Source organism: Drosophila serrata, unplaced genomic scaffold (assembly GCF_035046125.1).
Source record: "Drosophila serrata isolate PLE 108 unplaced genomic scaffold, ASM3504612v1 contig_165, whole genome shotgun sequence".
Taxonomy (NCBI): domain Eukaryota; kingdom Metazoa; phylum Arthropoda; class Insecta; order Diptera; family Drosophilidae; genus Drosophila; species Drosophila serrata.
Window position 1 is genome coordinate 590 of NW_028257063.1, and position 19,614 is coordinate 20,203.

General features: G+C 43.6%; 2 protein-coding genes across 8 annotated transcripts in view; both read left to right on the plus strand.

The window, feature by feature from the left end:
- Positions 1-341: 341 nt before the first annotated feature.
- On the plus strand, positions 342-7,225 carry LOC110178300 (sodium-dependent transporter bedraggled). Of its 7 annotated transcripts, none has more exons than XM_086827355.1 (8): positions 342-1,335; positions 2,457-3,337; positions 3,401-4,578; positions 4,645-4,812; positions 5,063-5,342; positions 5,400-6,184; positions 6,250-6,485; positions 6,545-7,225. In XM_086827355.1, the coding sequence occupies exons 2-8, from the start codon at positions 2,539-2,541 to the stop codon at positions 7,068-7,070; spliced, it is 3,972 nt and encodes a 1,323-aa protein (XP_086683481.1). In that variant the 5' UTR covers positions 342-1,335; positions 2,457-2,538; the 3' UTR covers positions 7,071-7,225. The 7 variants fall into 7 exon arrangements, with proteins under 7 accessions (XP_086683481.1, XP_086683486.1, XP_086683480.1 ...); XM_086827360.1 differs by having other exon boundaries at positions 4,648-4,812; XM_086827354.1 differs by having other exon boundaries at positions 342-922.
- Positions 7,226-8,398: 1,173 nt separating this feature from the next.
- Positions 8,399-19,614, plus strand: part of sli (slit guidance ligand) — a 58,281-nt gene continuing 47,065 nt past the window's right edge. The window contains exon 1 of the mRNA XM_086826756.1: positions 8,399-8,945. The gene's annotated coding sequence lies outside the window, so the exon portion shown is untranslated. The remainder of the gene's footprint in view (positions 8,946-19,614) is intronic.

A 19,614-nucleotide genomic window follows, 5' to 3' on the forward strand; every position in this document is an offset into this window, starting at 1 on the left:
ATAACGTATGCATTTTTTTCCCCCATTCCCCTTCACCGTTTGCTATCTGTAAGAAAAGCGCACAAAAACGTGCCGATCTCTGCGTTTGATGTTTTTCTATAGTAGCAGGTACAGTGGGCACAAGATAAGAGAATCGACATGGAGAAATCCATTCCCCTATAGTGCAATTTAAACTATTGATAGTGAGTGTAATAAAATCTAATATGAGGAATTTCTACAATACTGTTCATGTTTAAGTTTATTCATCTCTTGGAAGAGTGAGTAATTTTATACGCAGTATAAAAATATAATTAAATGCATTTAGGCCCATTAAAACAAATTAACACGAATGCGACTTAAATTGAGCACTCTCTGATTTTATTAATACAATTTAATTATCAAAACCAGAATTGTTATTAAGATGTTTTTCGAGTTTTGTCAAACTAAAAGTATTCAAATCCTGGCTTCACTGTGCCAGGGATGAACAATCTGTGATTTACCGCTGAAAGCCTCGCATCTCGCGATCCGCAGACTCTGCATCCCTAGTTCGACCAACACATCCGCAGACGCACGCACAATAAAGCCTGGCTCTGTGTTTGTGTGTGCGTGTATGTGGCAGCATTAACTAGTTTTATTTGTTTGGTGAATGTCAATTTCATTGTAATTGCACACTCGAGCTGGCGATAGAAAAGGAAAACAAGTTGGCGGCGCTATGTTGGATGATTAGTGCACCCGGGTGTTGCCATTTCAGTTTTGCTTTTTTAGTCATATTCAGCTTTAATACTACATACTCCGCCCGAAGGTCAGGTGGCGGCTGCCAGAGTTGCCAATTGCGAGTTGCGAAGCTGCACTTGATGCGGCAGCTCTAATTGTTTTGTTTACTTTTGTGCGGTGCGAAAATGCGAGAAATGCCAGAAAACGAGAGCGCCAGCGAAATTTAACGGTACGTGGTGGAGCAGCTGCTGCTGCAAGTGTGTGAATTCGCGATCAATGGCGCTGCCTCGCTAAATAATCTGACCTCTCGGCCATCTCTGGCCAATTAATATATGGATGCTGCCCATTCTATTACCAAGTCTCCAGTGTCCCCCTTCCCCCCGAAAGTAGTGGCGAAGAAGTAGAAGAAGTGCAAGACAAGACAGGTTGTGTGCGTGCGATTGTATGAGTTTTGGAGATTTTACGGCGACGGCGAAGGTCACGGCTAACATATGCAAAATAAATTAAAGCCGAGAAACCAGACGCGAGATTCGGATTCAGGTTCAGACACAAGCCACTGTGATTCAGTTAAAGCTTTGAAGCCGAAAAAAATAAACAGACAACAGAAACCGCAGTAATAAAACAATTTTGACTTGAATCGAGGTAACGTGCCAACGATCTGTCCCCACCCCCTTCCTCCTACTGAGAAAACCTAGGCTCTGGCGCTCCCTTTTGCGAGTCGTATTGCTTTTTAAACAACTTATAAACGGAAGTACATTCACCTGATCAGTTGAATGAACATGCGCTCTTTTCTACTTTTTTTCCAGCTCGCTTTTATTTATTATTTTTAATGTTTTTTGTTCATATTTTTTCTCGACCATTTGACAGCAGCTGCTGTTGGTTTTTTATTTTTTTAATTTGCGGACGCGATTCACTCACGTGCAAACATCCATAAAAATGCGAGAGCACGCGCTTGTTTGCATTTGATTGCATTTTTGCATATAATGCAACTCGATCCCTCACTGACCACTGACCTGTCCCAATCTTCTCGCCTTTGATAGCGCAGTTAGAGAACTGTCTATCTCGGAATGGAGATCTCAAAAAAGTATTCTTTATGAGCTGAATTTTTTTAGAATTACCGTCTCAATCGCTCCGTTTTAGCACATTTTTTTATGACCATTCTTGTTCGCTAATTATTGCGTTTCGCTTCGGTTATTAAGTTATACGCGCTAGCAAAGATATAACCCGTTTAAGTGTAGTACAAGTCGGTTTAAACACAATTTAGTTGATGGGTTAGTTTGGAGCCATGATGCTGAATAAAGCAATTAATTTGAATATAGAAATATTACTCAGCCGCATATTAGTCATGTTTAGTGAATTTCACTCATTATTGAGTCATTTTCGTTAAAAAAAGGGGCTTACCAGCATTTAATGTGGGATAAACCAACTCTTTGGCTTTCTCCTTTATAACATAATAACAAGAATTTGCAAAGACAAAGCTTCTTTCAGACTGGAAGAGACCAAGATTCGGTACAATTGTTTTTAAAAGAAAGCCTGCATTCCTCATTACCTATGTTTATCCTCATTAATGTCATTAGCTACTTAGTTTAGTTCTTGGCATTTGTGAAAACCTTTCGACATAGAGAAAATGAGTTAATTGCCAGATTTCAGCAATTTGGAATTTCTTTTTTACATTCTTTTCGGTTCAATGTTCGTTGCTTAAATCTCTTGTTAAGCTTGTATCATTTCGTATTGACCAACATTCTTAATTCTCCCTTTTTTAGTAACGGATTGAGTTCTTTCTCAACACTGCCGCCGGCAGGACCGTCAACAACAATCAGCTGCTGCAGCCGGCAATGCACCAAGATGAGCGTTAAGGAGCACCAAGCAGCCGGCCGTGACTTTAAGCGCAATTCAAACGCTTATGCCAGCCTGCCGCCCACAGGAACGGGAGCAACAGCAGCGTCATTGTCCTCTACACCGGGAGTAGGTACAACTGGCAGAGGTCGGCATAGCAGGCAGGTGCCTCAGGATCACCAGTATGGCCTCTCGAACAGCCTCTCCAGCGAGTCCATTCGTCAGGCCTGCGACTACTACGACGACGAGCTAAGCGACGAGGATCTCATCGAGATCCAGCAGACGCCGCAAGCCTTTCACCAGCAACCCGGCAAGCAATCCCTGCAACTGCAACCCATCAGCTTTCGTTTGGGCGATGGCCAGGGTGACGAGATGAGTGCCTTCTGCGGCAGCCAAGAGATGCAACCGGCTCCATTGAGTACGCCCATTAAACAGGCGACGGAAACGGATGAAGCCTTGTGCGTTCTCAGTGAACTGGACGCCATTCTGGATGTTCATGATGTTTCGCAACTTAATGGCACCATGAATTCCAGCAGTGATGATGACAAGGTGGAGGATTACCTCATGGACCTTGACAACTATTTGGAGGAGATGGACAATGCTCTAAACCGGGAGGAGTCATTGACTATCATGGGCGGTCAGTCCAGCTTAAAAAGGGAGCCTAGGACAAGAACTCTACCATTGAGTAGAAAGAAAAAATCGAATAAAAGGACAAGCGGAGACCAGGAGGTCGCATCAGAGGATTTCCAAAGGGAGCATCAAATAAGGAAGACCTTTAGCTGCTCCCTGAGGCCTACGAGTCAAGCAGGTTAGACTCTATTTTGCGTGAATTCCACAGTTAAGCCAATCTCTAACCCCATTTTCGTTTTAGCCTCATCAAGTGCTTCCCTGGAGACATATACGGAGCCCGTGGCAGATGTTTGGAGGCGTCAGTCAATGCGTCGAGCCATGGAGCAGGAGGACACCAAAGGGACAGTAATTGAGAGGGAGGAAGACGATCTGCCCACATTGCTGGTGGAGCTACCACCAAGACGTGAGGCAGAGATGCGACGTTGTTTCTCGCAAGGCGATTTTCAGGCTCAAGCCGCAATTGCTGACGGCTCCCAAATGCTAACGGATGCACACATTTTCGACAACCTGCTGCAGACAACGGCCAGAGCATCCAGCGAGGAGCCGCGACCCAGGCAGTATGGACGTCGCTCGGAGGGACCTCCCACGCCAGTTCGTACCCTGGTGCTGGCCCAAAGTCGGCCACAGAGTGCTCCAACTCGCGTGCAAATCAGAGATCCGCAGCCTCTGGAAACGCCCACGCACCCCATCATGTCCACTTGCTCGGAACTGAGTTCGCCGCGTTCCTCGCGGATGCCCAGTCCCGTTTCCCTGCCCTCGGATAGCAGCAGCAGCAGTTCAGCGGAACAGGACCAGGACCACGACCCGGTGCACACCACAACCATGTGCAGTGCCAGTAGCACCACGCCCCTGGAGCCGTTGCATCAACTGCACTTGCTGCTGCGCGAGAAGTGCGGTTTCAACAGCCAGTGGCCGCATGCAGGAAGTCGCACCCTGGCGCTGATTGGTTGCACCCTGGGTGTATTTAACATGTGCCGATTTGCCGTTCTGACCATCAACTTTGGTGGTAATTTCCTACTGCAGTTCCTGCTGCTGTCCGTAATCTTTGGCATCCCACTATTGTGGCTCCAGATGTGCCTGGGCGCCAAGATTCGTGCCGGTCCGGTGTCCATGTGGAAGATAAGTCCAATTTGCGCCGGCGTTGGCATCGCTCTGGTGATGGTGCAGTGTTTTCTGGCTCTGTACTCTACCGTGTCGCTGGCCTGGATTCTGGTCTATCTGCGGGATGTCTTCCCAACAGCATCACGTACGGGTTACCGCTGGCAGGAGCTGGCTTTCCCCTATCGCTATGATGCCGCCAATGCTACTGGGAATCTCACACACACTGTGGCCGAGTACTTTAATGTGGTTGTGTTGCAGCGACTGCATCTGGCCAAGCATCCGGATGCGAGCGGAGTGCGCTTCCATGTCAACGATCGGGTAAGATCCACCATCCCCCCGTTCCCCGCCTTCCTGTCTAACTGACTCACTGCCCACTACCTTCAGCAGCTGGCCTTTTATCTGGCCCTCATCTGGGCGGCCGTCTTCCTCATCCTTTGCAAGGGCCTAAAGTCCCTGGGCAAGCTGGCTTATATCATCTACACGCTGCCATTGATTTCTCTGGCCGTGGTGACGGCCAAGTTTGTTTATGTCGTTGATCCTGGGAGACTGCAGGTGAGTCTATTTTATTTCCTTCCATTTAGCTAAATTTAATGGGAAATGTGTGCTTTATCTTAAACAAATCGATCAGTTAAGTGTTTACAAATTTGTTTATTCTTACAAAGTGGATTGTATACATATCACTTGGCAATTGTAAATGCGTAAAAGTGATTGTTTACTCAAAGTTTCATTAATTAAATGAGCTTTTGGCATTTTTGCATCTTAACATTCCAACGAAGTCATTGTTTACTCTATTGCTTTACAGAATGTCTTCGCTGCCAGCGATTTCGATGACTTTCTGGTGAACCCCAACAGCTGGACGGCGGCCACACAGGAGACTTTTCTCACCTGGGGCCTCTTGGGCGCCTCGGTTATTGCTATAACCAGCCGGAGTCATGCCAATGCCAACAAGGCAGCTTTAAGAAGAGATGCGATTCTGCTGGTTCTGCTCACCCTCATCGGGCTTGGTTTGATGGCTCTGCTGGCCTTGTGTTGTGCCCAGATTTTATGGCAGCATGGCTACGTCTATGTGCCGGGATCCTTTGGTGAGCATTATCTGGTTAAAAACTCAACTTCTTAATCTAATTTTCTTCCTTTTATAGAGAACCCGGACTCCTATACGGCTGTGTACTCGCTGCAGACACACCCCAATCCGAATCTGGTGTCCTATCCGCGCTCTTTAATACCGCACTACTCTTCCTTCATTGGAGAGACTTACCGGCGGAACCGCAGCATGATTCACGTCGAGAGTGGCTTCCAGGCATTGCGTTTCATCTCGGAGATCTTCCCTGCGGTTCTTTCACTGGCCAGCGATAGCATATCGTGGGTATGGGGTGCCGTAGCATTTTCCACCTTTGCGGGATTCGGTCTGGCGCAGCTGTGCGTTATGTGGAAACCGATTTCGAGTGCCCTGGGTAATTCTACAAGCTCGGTGCTGCTAAGCTGCGTAACTGGACTGCTGCTAAGCATACCTTTTGCCACCGAGATGGGCATATCCATACTGTATTACGTGGACTTCTTGTTGGGCGGCTCGTGGTTCATTCCGATCATTTGGACCGCTCAGATCTTTGGCGTGTTCCTGATTCGAGGTCGCCCCTACAATGGGGACGATTTGGTGAATGATCTGAGGCTATGTGGTTCCATGTCCGCTTTTCTAGCTTTGTCCTGGAACGTACTGCTGCCCATTGGTCTGATCACGCTGTCTGTTGTGGATTACAAGGCTTCGCTGTCGAATCAGTTCTACTATTGGCGTGGCAAGTCTTACTTTACGTATTGGTCCAGGAAAATGGGCAGCTTGATCCAAATTGGTGTCTTGCTGGTTATTCCGGTCACAGCTATTATTCAAATATATCGGTATTTGGCCCACGGTCCCCCGGATATCTTAGAGGTGAGTAATCCTTATGATTTAATTTTTTCATTCGTTAATTTGTTAAATTTTTGTTATACTTACAGCGCATTCAGCTGCTTTACCGTCCTCCGGAGGAGGGAGAGGAATCCCGGCGCCCATCCGCTCGCCAAAGTGCCGCCCAGGGACGCCGCAATGCCCTTGGCCAGTCTACGGAGGGCACTCAGCACGATGCCCAGAACGATGCTCCGCCCAAGTACACGCCACCTCCGTCCTACACTACGGCTACGGGAGCTCGCCTGGCCAAGCTCCTACGTCAGAGCATCCGCCGCAGCGTGCGCAGGTGAGTCGACGAATTTACCGAATAGAATTTGATAAGATTCACACATTCCATATTCTCAGGGTTCTTGGAGACTCTAGTCGCACGCGGCCCGTGCTCTCGCTTGACGCCGAGTCCGCTTCGCCAGCAGCTCCGCCTGATTACTTGACCATACTGACCAATCCAGCGGGCAGCAGCTCCAATGCAGAGCCTTCGCCTGCGTCAAGCAGCAGTCCGGAGTCCATTGAAATTGGTCTGCGTCCCGCTGGCTACGCTCAACGCTCACAGTCGCTGGGGCGGAAGCTGCATCGCTCAAGCGCTTCAACGCTGGAAAGACGCCCCTACACAGCGGAGGATGTGGTGACCATATTGCGCTCCTCGGTGCGACACCGCCAGTCGCAGCAGGTTGGCGGGCATATGGCCACTGCCAGCACTCTGCCACGACCCCCAACGACCTCAATGTCCACGCACATGGAGGACGCCTCTTTCCGGTCCATAGAGAATCTCGTGCTGAACGCAGAGCCGCCGGACCGAACGCCGGGCGTGGAGCTGGAACTGGAGGCAGGACGGGCGGAGGAGTGCGCGCAAAATAATACATCTGTGATTTAACTGACTAATATCGTACCGTACATAGGCGTAACTCTTATGCGATCCCACATATCTGCTTGCTTTCTTAGACTTGATTAGAGCTAGTTATACAAATACGAATAATACTTTGTAGTTATGCGAATAATAACGAAAAAAAATTAGTTGGTAATCCCAAATGTCTGGGATTTTAATGTATTCCTGTGTAACCGGTATTCCCCAGTGATCAGTTGATCTGTACCCACCCCTCTGTCGGTCCATATTTTATACTTACGCAGTTGCCCTTTAAATTATTATCCCAACAATGGGCGGTCTACGTGCCCTGCAATCGAGGGCCAAGTATTTAAAAAGAGAACCGGAGAGCCTTAAGCCGATTAATAAACGTGACCGGTCGAAAAAGCAAAATAAAAGAAGCGGAAGTCCAGACGTAGGGCACCTAATGATACAGGGGCCAGGAAGCTACTGCTGCTGGGCTACAGTTACTGCACAATTCAATGAAAATGTCACGCAATTTCCCTGAATTTTCCATTGTGACTTGCAGCTTGCATCTGATTCCGGTGCAAAAAAGTTAATCCGCGGAATTTTCAAATTGGCACGTACTTGGCGGGCTACGCGGGGTGTTGCCAGAAATACTATGTTCGAAAAACAAAATCAGAAAAAACATAAAATACTGGTCTTTGATTAATTAATGCTGCAGTTAATTGTTTTTTTTTGTGTTTACTCAAATAATTTATTAATTTCAAAGTAAATTCTAATCAAACACTTTAAAATACGATGTGGCAACTATGATCACGAGGAGCGCAAACGAGCTGAAAGCAGTGATGTTATATTTTTCGGTGCAAAAAAAGGTGCTTTAAAAGAACGAAAAAGCTAAAAATAGAGTGCAATTCCAGGGAAAAATATAATAATAGAACAATAAAATAAAAATTAAGAAAATAGTATTTGTTAATACATAAATATTTACGTTAAATAAAAGCATGAGTATATTAAAATAACTAACAAAACTAAATTGAAATTAATGAAAAAATCGTTGTTTAAGCCTAGTACTAATAATAAAGAATTTTACAATATCGATAGTGATCTTTTTTTTAGCACCATTACGAGAAATCTACTCTAAAGGAGAGAATTTTAACCCAAATCTCTATTTGCGTGTAAAATTGTTATCTACACGTGTTTGATGTGAAATGTTAAATAACGCAAAAAACTATAGCCAAACATCGATAGTATCGACAATGTTTTGCCAGCTGTTTAAAAAGCTAAATTATCGTCAGTTTGACTTGAAAAAGGCTAAATTTCCCGCTAGAAGCCAGATTACAATTTATCCCGCAATTTGCTTTTGAAAACCGACAGATCTAGCTGGCAAAAAGCTAAACTGCCAACGCTGATTGTATCTTTGGAATTAAAAAAACATCAACCGAAGCGAGCGGACGCACACCTCCGGACATTTTCGAACCGCGTCGCGCGTCTATAAGTCGGAGTCTGAAACTGGCAAATTGGAAAACTTTGCGAGAAGCGAAACTTGTGCATGTGCAATTAGAGTCGCGCGTTCTTAAGCCACTTGGCCATTTAGTCAGCCGCCAGCCGCCAGCCACTTAGAGCCGCCAAAGTTTTCTGTCGCGCCGCCTTCGTGAGTCGCAGGTCGAAAAGTGCTCAAACAAGATTTCCACTTGAAATTCCTGAATTTCGTTTGTCTGCGCGAAACGAAACGAATCCGAATATCGAATCAAATCGCGGCAGCAGCGGCATTCTGCACAAAGCGTAAATACGAGTCGAATTTAAGTTGCGGCACCGCTGCCTGCAAGTGTATTTTGCCAAAGTGTCTTTGTGTCAGTGGTTCTTTGTCTCTGTGTGGGTGTTACGATACATTTGGATTAGCGGTGTGTTCGCCTGATTAAAACGGTAAGTGTCCTGAGCTGCGAGCAAAGTTTAGTGTTAGTTCTTTGTGCTGGTGTTAAATCCCTCACCCGCACGCGGCACACTCACAACTTATTTGCCGCAATTTGCTCTAGTGTTTTGTATTAGCATTTTTATGTCCCGCCTCGCCAAAGTTGACAAACAAAACGCACACTGGCGCACACACACACCCAGCGCACTCGTAAGCGCACGCACACAAAGGATTTCATTACATTTTTGGGTGGGACGACGACAACGTAACGGTAAAGGCAACGGTAACCCTCCCCGAGCACTGTCTCTCTATCGCACCGTCGCTCTGTCTCTGCAGCTAGCCAGGCTGGCCATCTCGCTCCCACCCATTCCCTGAGCCCCGAATGCTGTGCTACTGAATTTGTTTTTGCCTTCGCCGCTCCGTTCTCTCCTGTTTTTATTTATTTTGATGGCGTATTTTGCCATTCCGCTTTGTACGAATTGCGTAGCTTGTCGCCTCTATCCTTCCACAGTCCAGGCTCACTACAGTGAACTATCGGATGGGGAAAATGAATGGAATGGTGACTGAACTAAAAAAGCAATAGATAAAAAAAAGCATTTAATAAAACTTATTTATATTTTAATTATTTTAATTTGCAAAAATTCACTTTTAATGTTTTTAGAAGCACAGAATATGTAGAATATATTTATTTAGTCACGATAAGTAAATATTATTGGTATTTTATTATACCCTTGCAGGATATTTTAATTTTAGTCAGGAGCTTGAAACGTTGTGAAGGAGTCATTTCCGACCCTATAAATCATATATATTCTTGATCAGCGTGAATAGACGAGTCGATCTAGCTAGGTTTGACTTAAATTTATTTTTTTCAAATTTTTGAATATTTTATAAGGGGTTAAAATTGTCAAAGAAAAAGTACAAAAATGTTAAAATTTTTAAAATTTTATAATAAGTATGCAGATTTATTAACCTAACATAAACTAACATAGAAAAGCTTTCCGAGTTAAAATTAATGCACTTTTGGATTAGTTATGTATATTTTTAACTTTGATTGTTGTTTGATTTTTTTGATTGTTCTTTTTTAAGATTTCAGTTGAACAATTAACGTTATTATAATTATATATTCTTCCTTAAATATAATATTATATTTGCTGGCCTGAATATTTTAAAAATGCCATTAGTTTGTTTTTTGAAAATATCCCATAAACAAGTCTCTTATAAGCATAATCACCTAAAAAATCAATAAAATGTATCCTGGTAATTATAGCTGGGTTTTCTTTATCGAAGACTTCCTGTGTTTTATCCCTCGGCTGTCAGCTTTTCCTGCTAGTTTCGGCCTGCATTGAAATGAGTTCGCAATAAATATTGCCCAATGTCAAATAAAAGGGCGATGAGCCAGCCTTTTTGCTTTGCTCCGCCGCTTGCCCGCCACTTGCCTGCCATCTTCTATGTGTGTATTTGTATCTCCGTCTATCTTTTCTCTAATCTCGGGGGACACTAATGTTTTACGACAATTCCTATGCCGCCCAGTACAAACTTAATGCACACATCAATGGCAAATTAGATATACTCCACACACAGCAAATGTACTAATAACAATCATCGACGAGTGTGTGTTTGGCTGGGTGCGGGCGGTCTGCCTCCGAGGCGACCGACCATCCATCCATTCCATCGAGACGATTGTTTTGTTGATTCGGCTGTTACTTCCAATACATTGGCATTTAAGAGGGGACCGAGCTGTAGGAGGAGGAGGAGGTGGAGGATCTGGATTGGAGTCCACTTATGCCTGCCTTATGTCTCATTTGTCGTCGAGCAAATGGAAATCGTTTTGTTTTTGCTTTGTCAAGTGACAAATTTTCATTGTCTCCCGCCACTAATCGCTTACTTAAAAAAAATAAAACAAGAAGACCGAAAAACATTGAAGAAAACACGCCGAAGACGCCAAATGCGGAGCAGGGACACAAGACAAGAAATAAGACATAAGACAAGTGTAAATAAACACTTGAATGTGGGCGGGGAAGTCCCTTGGAGAGAGAGCAACGACTAACGCATATCCTCTGAGGGGAAGAAAAACGCTATTGACATTAACTTTGGCATTTTTGGAAAAGCACAAGGAATGTGGGGAAACGGAGGAGAATTATTACCTTATTGAAATATACTCCTCAACTTCTTATTTGTTTACCTCTCAGTAAACTTTGTTATTTAAGCTAACACAGCTCAACATTTCGAATATTTCCTTTGCCATACGTTTTTCGGAATTTTACTTGAGTTTTGGGATCGAATATATTATTGGATTTAAGGTATTGCATTAGTAATTGAGAAACATTTCATTTTTTACAAATATTTTAATAGACGAAGTATTTATTACCTAAATTTAAGCACTGTCATTAATAATCCACAAAAGTTAATGCATTTTTCAGTAGTTTCTTAAAAGGATAGCTATATCTAAAAGGTAATAATGAGAAAATATCCCTAAAATCAAACCAAATCTCACCGTATATACCTTTTAATACCCTTACTGACTGCACTTACTTTACAATCTTGCCTCTTTTAGTGGCATTGCCCGCGGTGCCGCGGCACCTCCACACTTGGAGTTTGCTTTAATTTCCAGCGGTCAAACCACTTTGTTATCGCCACGACCAAGGGCCTTTAATCTCTGGTTCTGACCCTCCGTCTGGCCATTGATTTACGTCTCTATTTCCACCCGAATGTAGTGCAATCGATTTAGATTGATTTTGTTTAAACAAACTGCACGGGGCAGCAGCAAGCAGCAGCAGAAAAAAGAGTTTCAGATCAATGTAATAAATAAATCGAATCGAAATCATTGGGCTGCCTTTTAATGCCAGCGTTAATTGCGAGAGCCGCCCAATTCCATTTCCATTTACATTTTCATTTCCATTTCCAATCCAGCAATTCCTACCACATTTTCATGCCCATTCCTAGGCTCGATTCCGATTCCGATTCCAATTCGGATTCCTATTCCATCGATGCTTTGGTAATTAGTTGTGAATTGGATTGGGGATCACATAAAAGTGTTGATTACACACTCTGATGGCCGGGCCCCTCCTTAACCCGCTGGGTGCCAAGTGTTTTGTTTGTGTTTTTCTCTCTCTTGCTGTGTGTCTTTTTTGGGGCTTTCTTTGAGGGGAATTAGGGTTAGCCGTGCGTAGTGAAAGTCTTGGAAACTGCGGCAGGTGTAAGATAAGTTGGTCGGTCAGCAGGAAGCGTTGCTCCAATTAATCGCTCTTTATCGCAAAGAATTTCAACTACGCAGCCAATTAATTGGGGCGCTTAAATACAAGATTCAGATACAGATACAGAAACTCTGACTAAAGAACTTCCCACAGTTAAACGACTTTAATTGAATTGCTAGAAATTGTAGTTGGTTGGTCGAAAATTACAGTGACTAGACATTCAAATTGTACAAATGTCTCCCTCAGCAGATTTGATTAGGAGAATGCTTGGACAGTAGTTGGAACCATTCCACCCCTTTTCTTACATTGCTGCCCATTTTGTCAATTACAAAAAATGCTAAAAAGTTCCCTTGCAAGTCATGGTCGGTGGATTGGGGAAGGAGGGGCCAGCAGCAGGCCTTAGGGAGAGGCAACATCTTCGCATAGTTGCAGCAGCAAAAAACATCAAAGTCATTTCATGTCTTCATAAATTCTCTTACCAAAGGAGCTGTCGCTTCCACCCTCGCCTTTCGCTGTAACCTCACTTTTGACTAAGTGAAATGACCTGCCATTTTGTAGGAAAAAAGCCAAGATAAAAAAGGCGAAAAAAGGCAAAGAAAACCGAAAACAAAAAGCTCAAGTCACAACTAATAAGATTGAGTTAAAAAAAGAAGAGGAGACCGGGTACCGGGGACCAGGAGGAGCCAGCAAAAGCACGAAGAGAAGGGTATACTTGTGGCAGGAGAAAGAGCGATCAGTGAGGGAAGGTTAATGTCTTATCGACATGCTGCAATCTATGTATTTAATTGACTCGACTGCAATTATAGTGTACGCTCTGTCTCTCTCTCTCTGTCTCACTATATATATTTATATATAAATAAATGTGTATATATATTGTGTAGTGTCTTCTTCCTGCAGATAAAACGTCGTAAAATGAAAAAGAAATACTTGCCTATAATGATTTCGCATAAATCGTGACTACTCGCCAAAATGAAAGGCGAGAATTTATACTAACAGTGTACATTGGAGGTTGGAGCTGGAGCTACAACAAGTTACAATGTAGGCAACGCTCCATTCGCAATTCAGCGTGGAGTGTCGGTCGATGTCAGAGGCTAGTACTCCCCAGCATCCCCCCCTGAAGTCCCCCATCCAGCAGCTCCACCACTTGGCATGCCAATCGTTGGTTCGACGTTACCCGAGTCTCTGCTGAAGCTGAAGCTGGATTTTTAGCCAAGAGCCTGATGCCTTTGGTCAGCCAAAGTCAAGCCAACAAAAATCCAAGCCAAAAAAATAAAATAAGAAACAGACAAGGCAGTTAACTGGTTTCAGAAAGTCAATGGTTAGATACTCTTTAAGTTTAGATTATTTAAAAAGAATATTAAACTGTAATCCAACTAGTTCTTGCTACTTAATCTTTAAAGAATCAACTAGTAGGGATTTAAACAAATGAAACGTTATAGATCAGACCTTTTCTTTACATTCCACCTTATATTAGTAATTTTAAAGTTGCCTTCCTTTTTAAGTTATAAATCCTGGAAACCCCTTAAGACCCTCTCAAAAAAGGGTATTGAAAATAAAAGAAAAGGCCACGAAACCTGTAACCGGCCACAATTCGCGGCCAGCTCCTAGAGATGCGCACGTGACTTGGTCATCCTTAAGATTCCCTTTCTCTTCTTTGCTGTGACGATGCCTATAATCCCCACCTCCGAAACACGTTCTCCACAAATTGAAATTTATTTGTGTTGCCACACCAGTTAATGCTTATTTATAACAACAATTAATCGGCCCGACAAAGATAAAGCCAAGGGTTTGGGGGGGAAACAAAATCAGAGCAAGGAGAGAGATAGATACTTTTTTGAGGAATTTATTCGTGTGTGTGTGAGTGTGTGTTGTGTGGAAATTAAAAGCAAATATAAAATATGTCAAACTATTTGCATATTTAATTTGTTTTTTTGTAAACCCCGCTAGCTCGCTCTTGGTGAATTATTTGACAAGTTTATTGGGATAATAAACTGGGCTAAGTTATGATTTATGAGGGGGGATTAAGCCATATAGTGGGAGTGGGAATGGGGAGTGCCCATTCCCACGCTCACGCCACCATCCCTAGGAATCAAAAAGCTGGCAAAAACATTTAGCCACGTTGGGTTAGGGACACCGCACTCGGATTGTGGACAGACGAGGGACAATGTCTCCGGCCATTGCCAAATCGTTAGCACTTGGCACTCTTGGCATCGCATCCGCCAGATACTCGCAGCATCATCATCATCATCATCGTCGTCGTCGCGGTCTCCGTCTCCGTCTCCGTTGTCGTCAGCCCCAATCATCATCGTCATCACAATCCCCGGCTCTCGAGACACGGTTCGTTTCGGGGCTTAGACTTTCAAGTGTGTAATGAAATAAAAATATGTATTTAAACTTTATTTGATTGTCCGTTGATTTCGGACGACAAACGACAATCTACAGACGGCAGCTCTCCTCCGTTCCCTAATGAAAGAATGTAATAAACCAATTTAGTTTCTCTTTTTTCCCCACCATTTGCATTCTTCCGGCTTTGGTGGTATACATCTCTTTTTATTTTTGGAAGCTAACCAGACGCGACATTCCCTTTCGGTTTGGTTCTTTGCCCATCATTAGGCCTGACAAAAGTTGTTCTTCCAACTCATTTGTACAATGGGAAATCTTCCCATAATTAACGGCCAAAGCTTGGACACTGAATTCAAGTAGGGGGAGTTGGACTCGGACTCGGAGTCGGAGTCGGAGCTCGGAGCTCGGTGCTCGGAATTTCTATGCCTCGATGCACACAAATGATGGGAGACGACGACGACGACGACGACGACGGATGGTTACGGGGGTTCACGGGACACTCAGACGATGGGCAATGCAATTGGATTGCCTGGAGTATATTCCCTATTGTTATAGTTTGTCATTCCGATTGTTGTTGTGTGTAGGTGACCATCCGTTGACGGTCCCTCGGGGCGGAATTATTAAAAGTGAGCAGAGCGGAGCAGAGCAGAGCCACGGCCATCCTATGCCAGACAAAACACAGAGAAAGAGAGACAGATAGACAGACAGAGAGAGACAGAGAGGCAATGGGCAGTTTGAGAGTCGACTCCCATTTGATATATTGCAGGCATCCGGTAGACAACGTTGACGTAGACGTGATGCTGCAATAAAATCTGCGCCGACTCCTCATTATACATAAATACCCTGGGTTCCTATCCAACATTAACTGGGGTATGCCCATGAATTCCAATTGTGTGGGAAGAATTTCCGTTGGATCAAAGAACCTTAGCTCTTCTACGATTAAAACACTCAAATTTAGACTCAAAAGTTGTTCAACTTTAATATTTACAAATATACACAGATTGGACACGAGGCCAAGGCAATTAAATTTAAATTTAACAAGAAAATGTATAAATATTTATTCAAGCATTATTTTATTTATTTATTCGACACCAAACCAAATTCATGTTTTCTTGGAAATTTCAAACATGTTTTCCTCCTCAGGCCTCCGGCTGCTGCACTTCAAAGAGATTGATAGATTTAAATAATTCTTATATAAATGTAGCCAAATTGACATCAAGTTGAATGTTAGACAAAAGAAAGTCGAATAAATGGGCAACATAATTGCATTTTAGGCACAAAAATGATACATTTAGGAGACCATTTAGAAAAAGCCTTTCAAGTGGCATACGCCATTAGGATCCTTGCCATTCCAGTGGGCACTTAGGGTATTCCCTTTTTCGATCGAAAAGCTCCCTTGAACCATTACTCTCGTTCCTCCCCTGGCCCGATGTAGCCTGTCATTGTTGTGGTTGTCACATTGTCGCCATCGTTGTCTCCATCTCATCATTTGAAGCCTACACACAAACTCACAAACAAACCAATAAAAGGCGCTGTCTGTTGTAGTTTTCCCCTGCCTGTCTGCTGCTGCTGCTTTTTCTTTAAGCCAAATATTTGAGCCGCAAACAGTTAAAGACACCAAACAACTCGAGAGTCTGGAGTCTCAACCCACGTTGAAAGGAAAGTCCAGCTTTTCTCAGGGTGAAGCTCCTAACCTCCGCCTCATTTCCCAAAAATGTGTCGCATCGTTTTAATTAAATATTTTCAATTTAATGGCCTTGTTTGCATTTGCATTTTAATTTTCGGTTCGTCTTGGTTCGGTTTAGTTTTTCCAGCAAGGGCCACAAAAATGTATCTATTTAATTCTTGTTGATTTGATTTCGGGCTTTTTTTTTCTGGTCAGCAAAAGACAACAATACAAAACCGTGAGACGGTGACACCTGGTGGTCTGCTCTGAATCTTGGTCTGGGGTCTGGGGTCTTCCTCTGATCTGCATTTACATTCCCATTCCCATTCCCATTCCCATTTATGGGCATCACATTTTCCATTTTTCATGTTCATCTTCTGTGTCGGTTCATTAGTTAGGATTACTGGACAATTATGTCGCATTTCGTTGCCGCTAATAGTTGTTTATTTACACAATTATAAAATTCAAAGCTCACATAAATTTGTCACAAGATTTTCAAGCGGGGGCATTTTAGAAGATGTTCCTTTTGTTAAGGGCATAACCATTCTATCTATTCTATTTTGTGGTAGCCAAGTGAAAGTTCTCCTATTATGCGGGGAAGTCTTCCTTTTCAATCGAGACTTTTCGGGGGATTTTCCTCTCGGGGTGCTGGTTGGGGATGGATGGATGGATGCCCGCTAATGGCCCTCAATCGGGTCTTATGGCGGTGGCTTATATCGAATTATGTCTTTGCGTTCCTTTTGTAAAATATTTGAATTGATTTCAATTTGGCTTCATTTAAAAATGCTTTAAAATTAAGACCTCCATTCAGAGAGAAATTTAAGGGGAAATGGGAATTTTATAATTGAACAAATTGCATTTATTTGGGCAGAACTTTTACTTCATTTCCAATTATCTTTTTGCTATCAGAAATAAATATTCAAATAAGTTTCGATCGATTCTCATGGAGATTAGTTTCCATATGCATATATGCATATATATATATTTCGTCCGATAAATTTGTTGACAAACTAATCCTTGATTCCCTAGATAAGCGAATTGTTTGCAAAGCTCCTAGAATTCCCACTGAACTCTATGGATATATGCAGCCATATCTCTATATCTATTCGTTGACTTTGCTTATCGAAATTAAGTTTCCCAAGCTCTTTATTAGTTACCCCAACTTTCGCTTCAGAACTTTAATAATGTCAGAGGGCCCCCCCTTCTCTTGAACCGAAAAACAAACACCGGAAACGTGGGCAATATTAATGGGTTGCCTCACTCCCCTTTACATGTGCGTTACACACACTTTATATGCACTTTATCGAACCCCAAAATCAATTTATTTATGTGCATTGTGCGCTTTAGTGGAGCAAGCGAAGGGAAAAAGCTTGGGCTTATCTTCCAGCTTGGTCTGATAAGGTTCTCATTCGGGCTCTTTTTCCCCCTCTCTTTCAAACTCTTGAGATGCATTGAATCGAAACCCGCCTGCAAAACTCGAAGCCAACGAAGCATTCAAACTCAACAGTTTGAACTCAACTCCATCCCCTGGTCTGGTGCCCCTCTTTCTCCGGTTCCCAGTGGTGGTGGTGGTGGTGGTGGTGGTTCTTCGCGATCCCGGTGCAATAAAAGTACAAAAAGCAAATAGGTTCGACCCATGGGTAAATACTGTACGACTCTATATAGTACTCCCCCTGTGTTATAAAGGAACGAAATGAATGAATGAAATGTGTTTCCGCTTCGCCTTGCAATAATAGTTGGGAAATTGGAAAAATTGTGGCCAGCCCTCGGGGGAATCCGTTAAATGTGTCTCATTAGGCGGCTGCAGGAATGTGGGCGTGGCCGGGTTAAGGGCTTCTACTTCTAGTCAATCCCCATCCCCAGGCCCGCACGCAGATCACTTTTCAGAGTTTTCAGCGAGTGCGTGCCATGAATTGTCGTTTAAATTAAATTAAAGCCAGTTGACTAGGCGCAGGAATAGAATGAAAATTGGTCGGGGGGATAAATTGCAACTGCAACCCACCACCAAGACTGGAGAGCAGAGGAGGATGAGGATGAGGATGAGACCGCCACCCCATCCTGGCTTGGGTTCACGGATAAAAACAATCTGTTTGCTGCCTGTCACAAGGCAAACACACACACAAACACACACGCACGGTGTGTGCAGAGGGGGAGATCTGTGAAGGAAACTCATAAAAATCCACAACGATTTGTTGTGTCGTTACGGAGCCGGGAGAGAGAGTGATGACGGAAGACGACCAACGTCCCACCGTTATGTGGTGTGCGGTGAACCTGATGCACAGTGGGCCGAATCCCTTAACCCTCAGGGGGTTGTAGTCCATAATCGCGGATCAAATTGCCAAGGCCCAAAGGGTTTTCGGGGTATTAATATTTGTTTAATTAATTATTTGTATGCATTGCCGGGTTACCAGCATATATTGTACATATCTAGTTTCAGGAACCTTAATTACAAATCGCCATACATGCACGTGATCGTAGTTAAATTACACAGGATATGACACAGGATCAGGGGGATCAAGGGACTTGTAAACGAAGAACATGAATGTTATTTGTGAAAGTATCTTTGAGATATATAAATATGATATCTTAAGGGATAAGAATAAAAACTTTTCTCTAAAAGATATTTTTAATATTCTTCGTTAAAGATACCTTTCAACGGAATAGATTGATTTTATTATCCCATTTCAACCCGTTATCGACTAAGTAGCTATGACATAAAGCTTTAATTTAACATGAGCAATGAACCGCATCCGGGATTTCCTAGGGGTTCCACTGTTCCTAGCTGTTCTCTGCTTCTGCCTCCCTCCAGGTTGATGTGTTTTTTGTGGTTTTCAATTTCTGCCGCCTTCTTTCGGGCAAGGTTATTGCAATCGCAACACCTCAGCCGCCGGCGGGGGAACATGCCACTGCCTCCTGCTCCTCCTCCGCCATCTCCATGCAACAGCCCAGCCCAGCTCATCCAATCTATATCCCGAACTCCCCTCTTTGGGCATTTTTAATGCTTTTAATTTTTGCTGCGCCAACGGAGAAAGGGGGAGGAACGGAATGAGCACTAAAAGTAAGCCCAAAAAAAAGAAGAGAAAGAAAGAAGCGTCGCTGAATATACGCTTTTTGGGGGTAAGATGTTCAGTTCGGTTAAGGGTTGCAAATGTCCTGGCCGTGCCTGTGAGGGTGTGCATCCTTTGATTGTGTATTACTACACATGGAGAGTGTGTGAAGGCAACCAAAAATGTGCAAAAAATGGGCGTTCCCCGACGCGATATATCTAATGGCATTGTTTCCGAGAGTTGTCGCTGGCCCAACTCCTCGTGCTCCTTGTTGCTTCCACTGCTGTTTAATGCATGTTGGTAAATGTTGAAATGATGTACTTGCCACCACCCCCGGAACAGCAACACCTCCCCCTCTCTGAAGTTCCTGCGGTGCCAGGGCATATGCCAGACTCAGGCTCAGACTGTTAAATATGCAGCTGTTAATGGCTCA

Excerpts from the sequence above, each read along its gene's own strand:
- LOC110178300 (XM_086827355.1), top strand. The coding sequence starts at position 2,539 with ATGAGCGTTAAGGAGCACCAAGCAGCCGGCCGTGACTTTAAGCGCAAT. Across the intron at positions 4,579-4,644 it reads GCTTCCATGTCAACGATCGG|CAGCTGGCCTTTTATCTGGC; the intron begins GTAAGATCCACC and ends CACTACCTTCAG. Across the intron at positions 5,343-5,399 it reads CTATGTGCCGGGATCCTTTG|AGAACCCGGACTCCTATACG; the intron begins GTGAGCATTATC and ends TTCCTTTTATAG.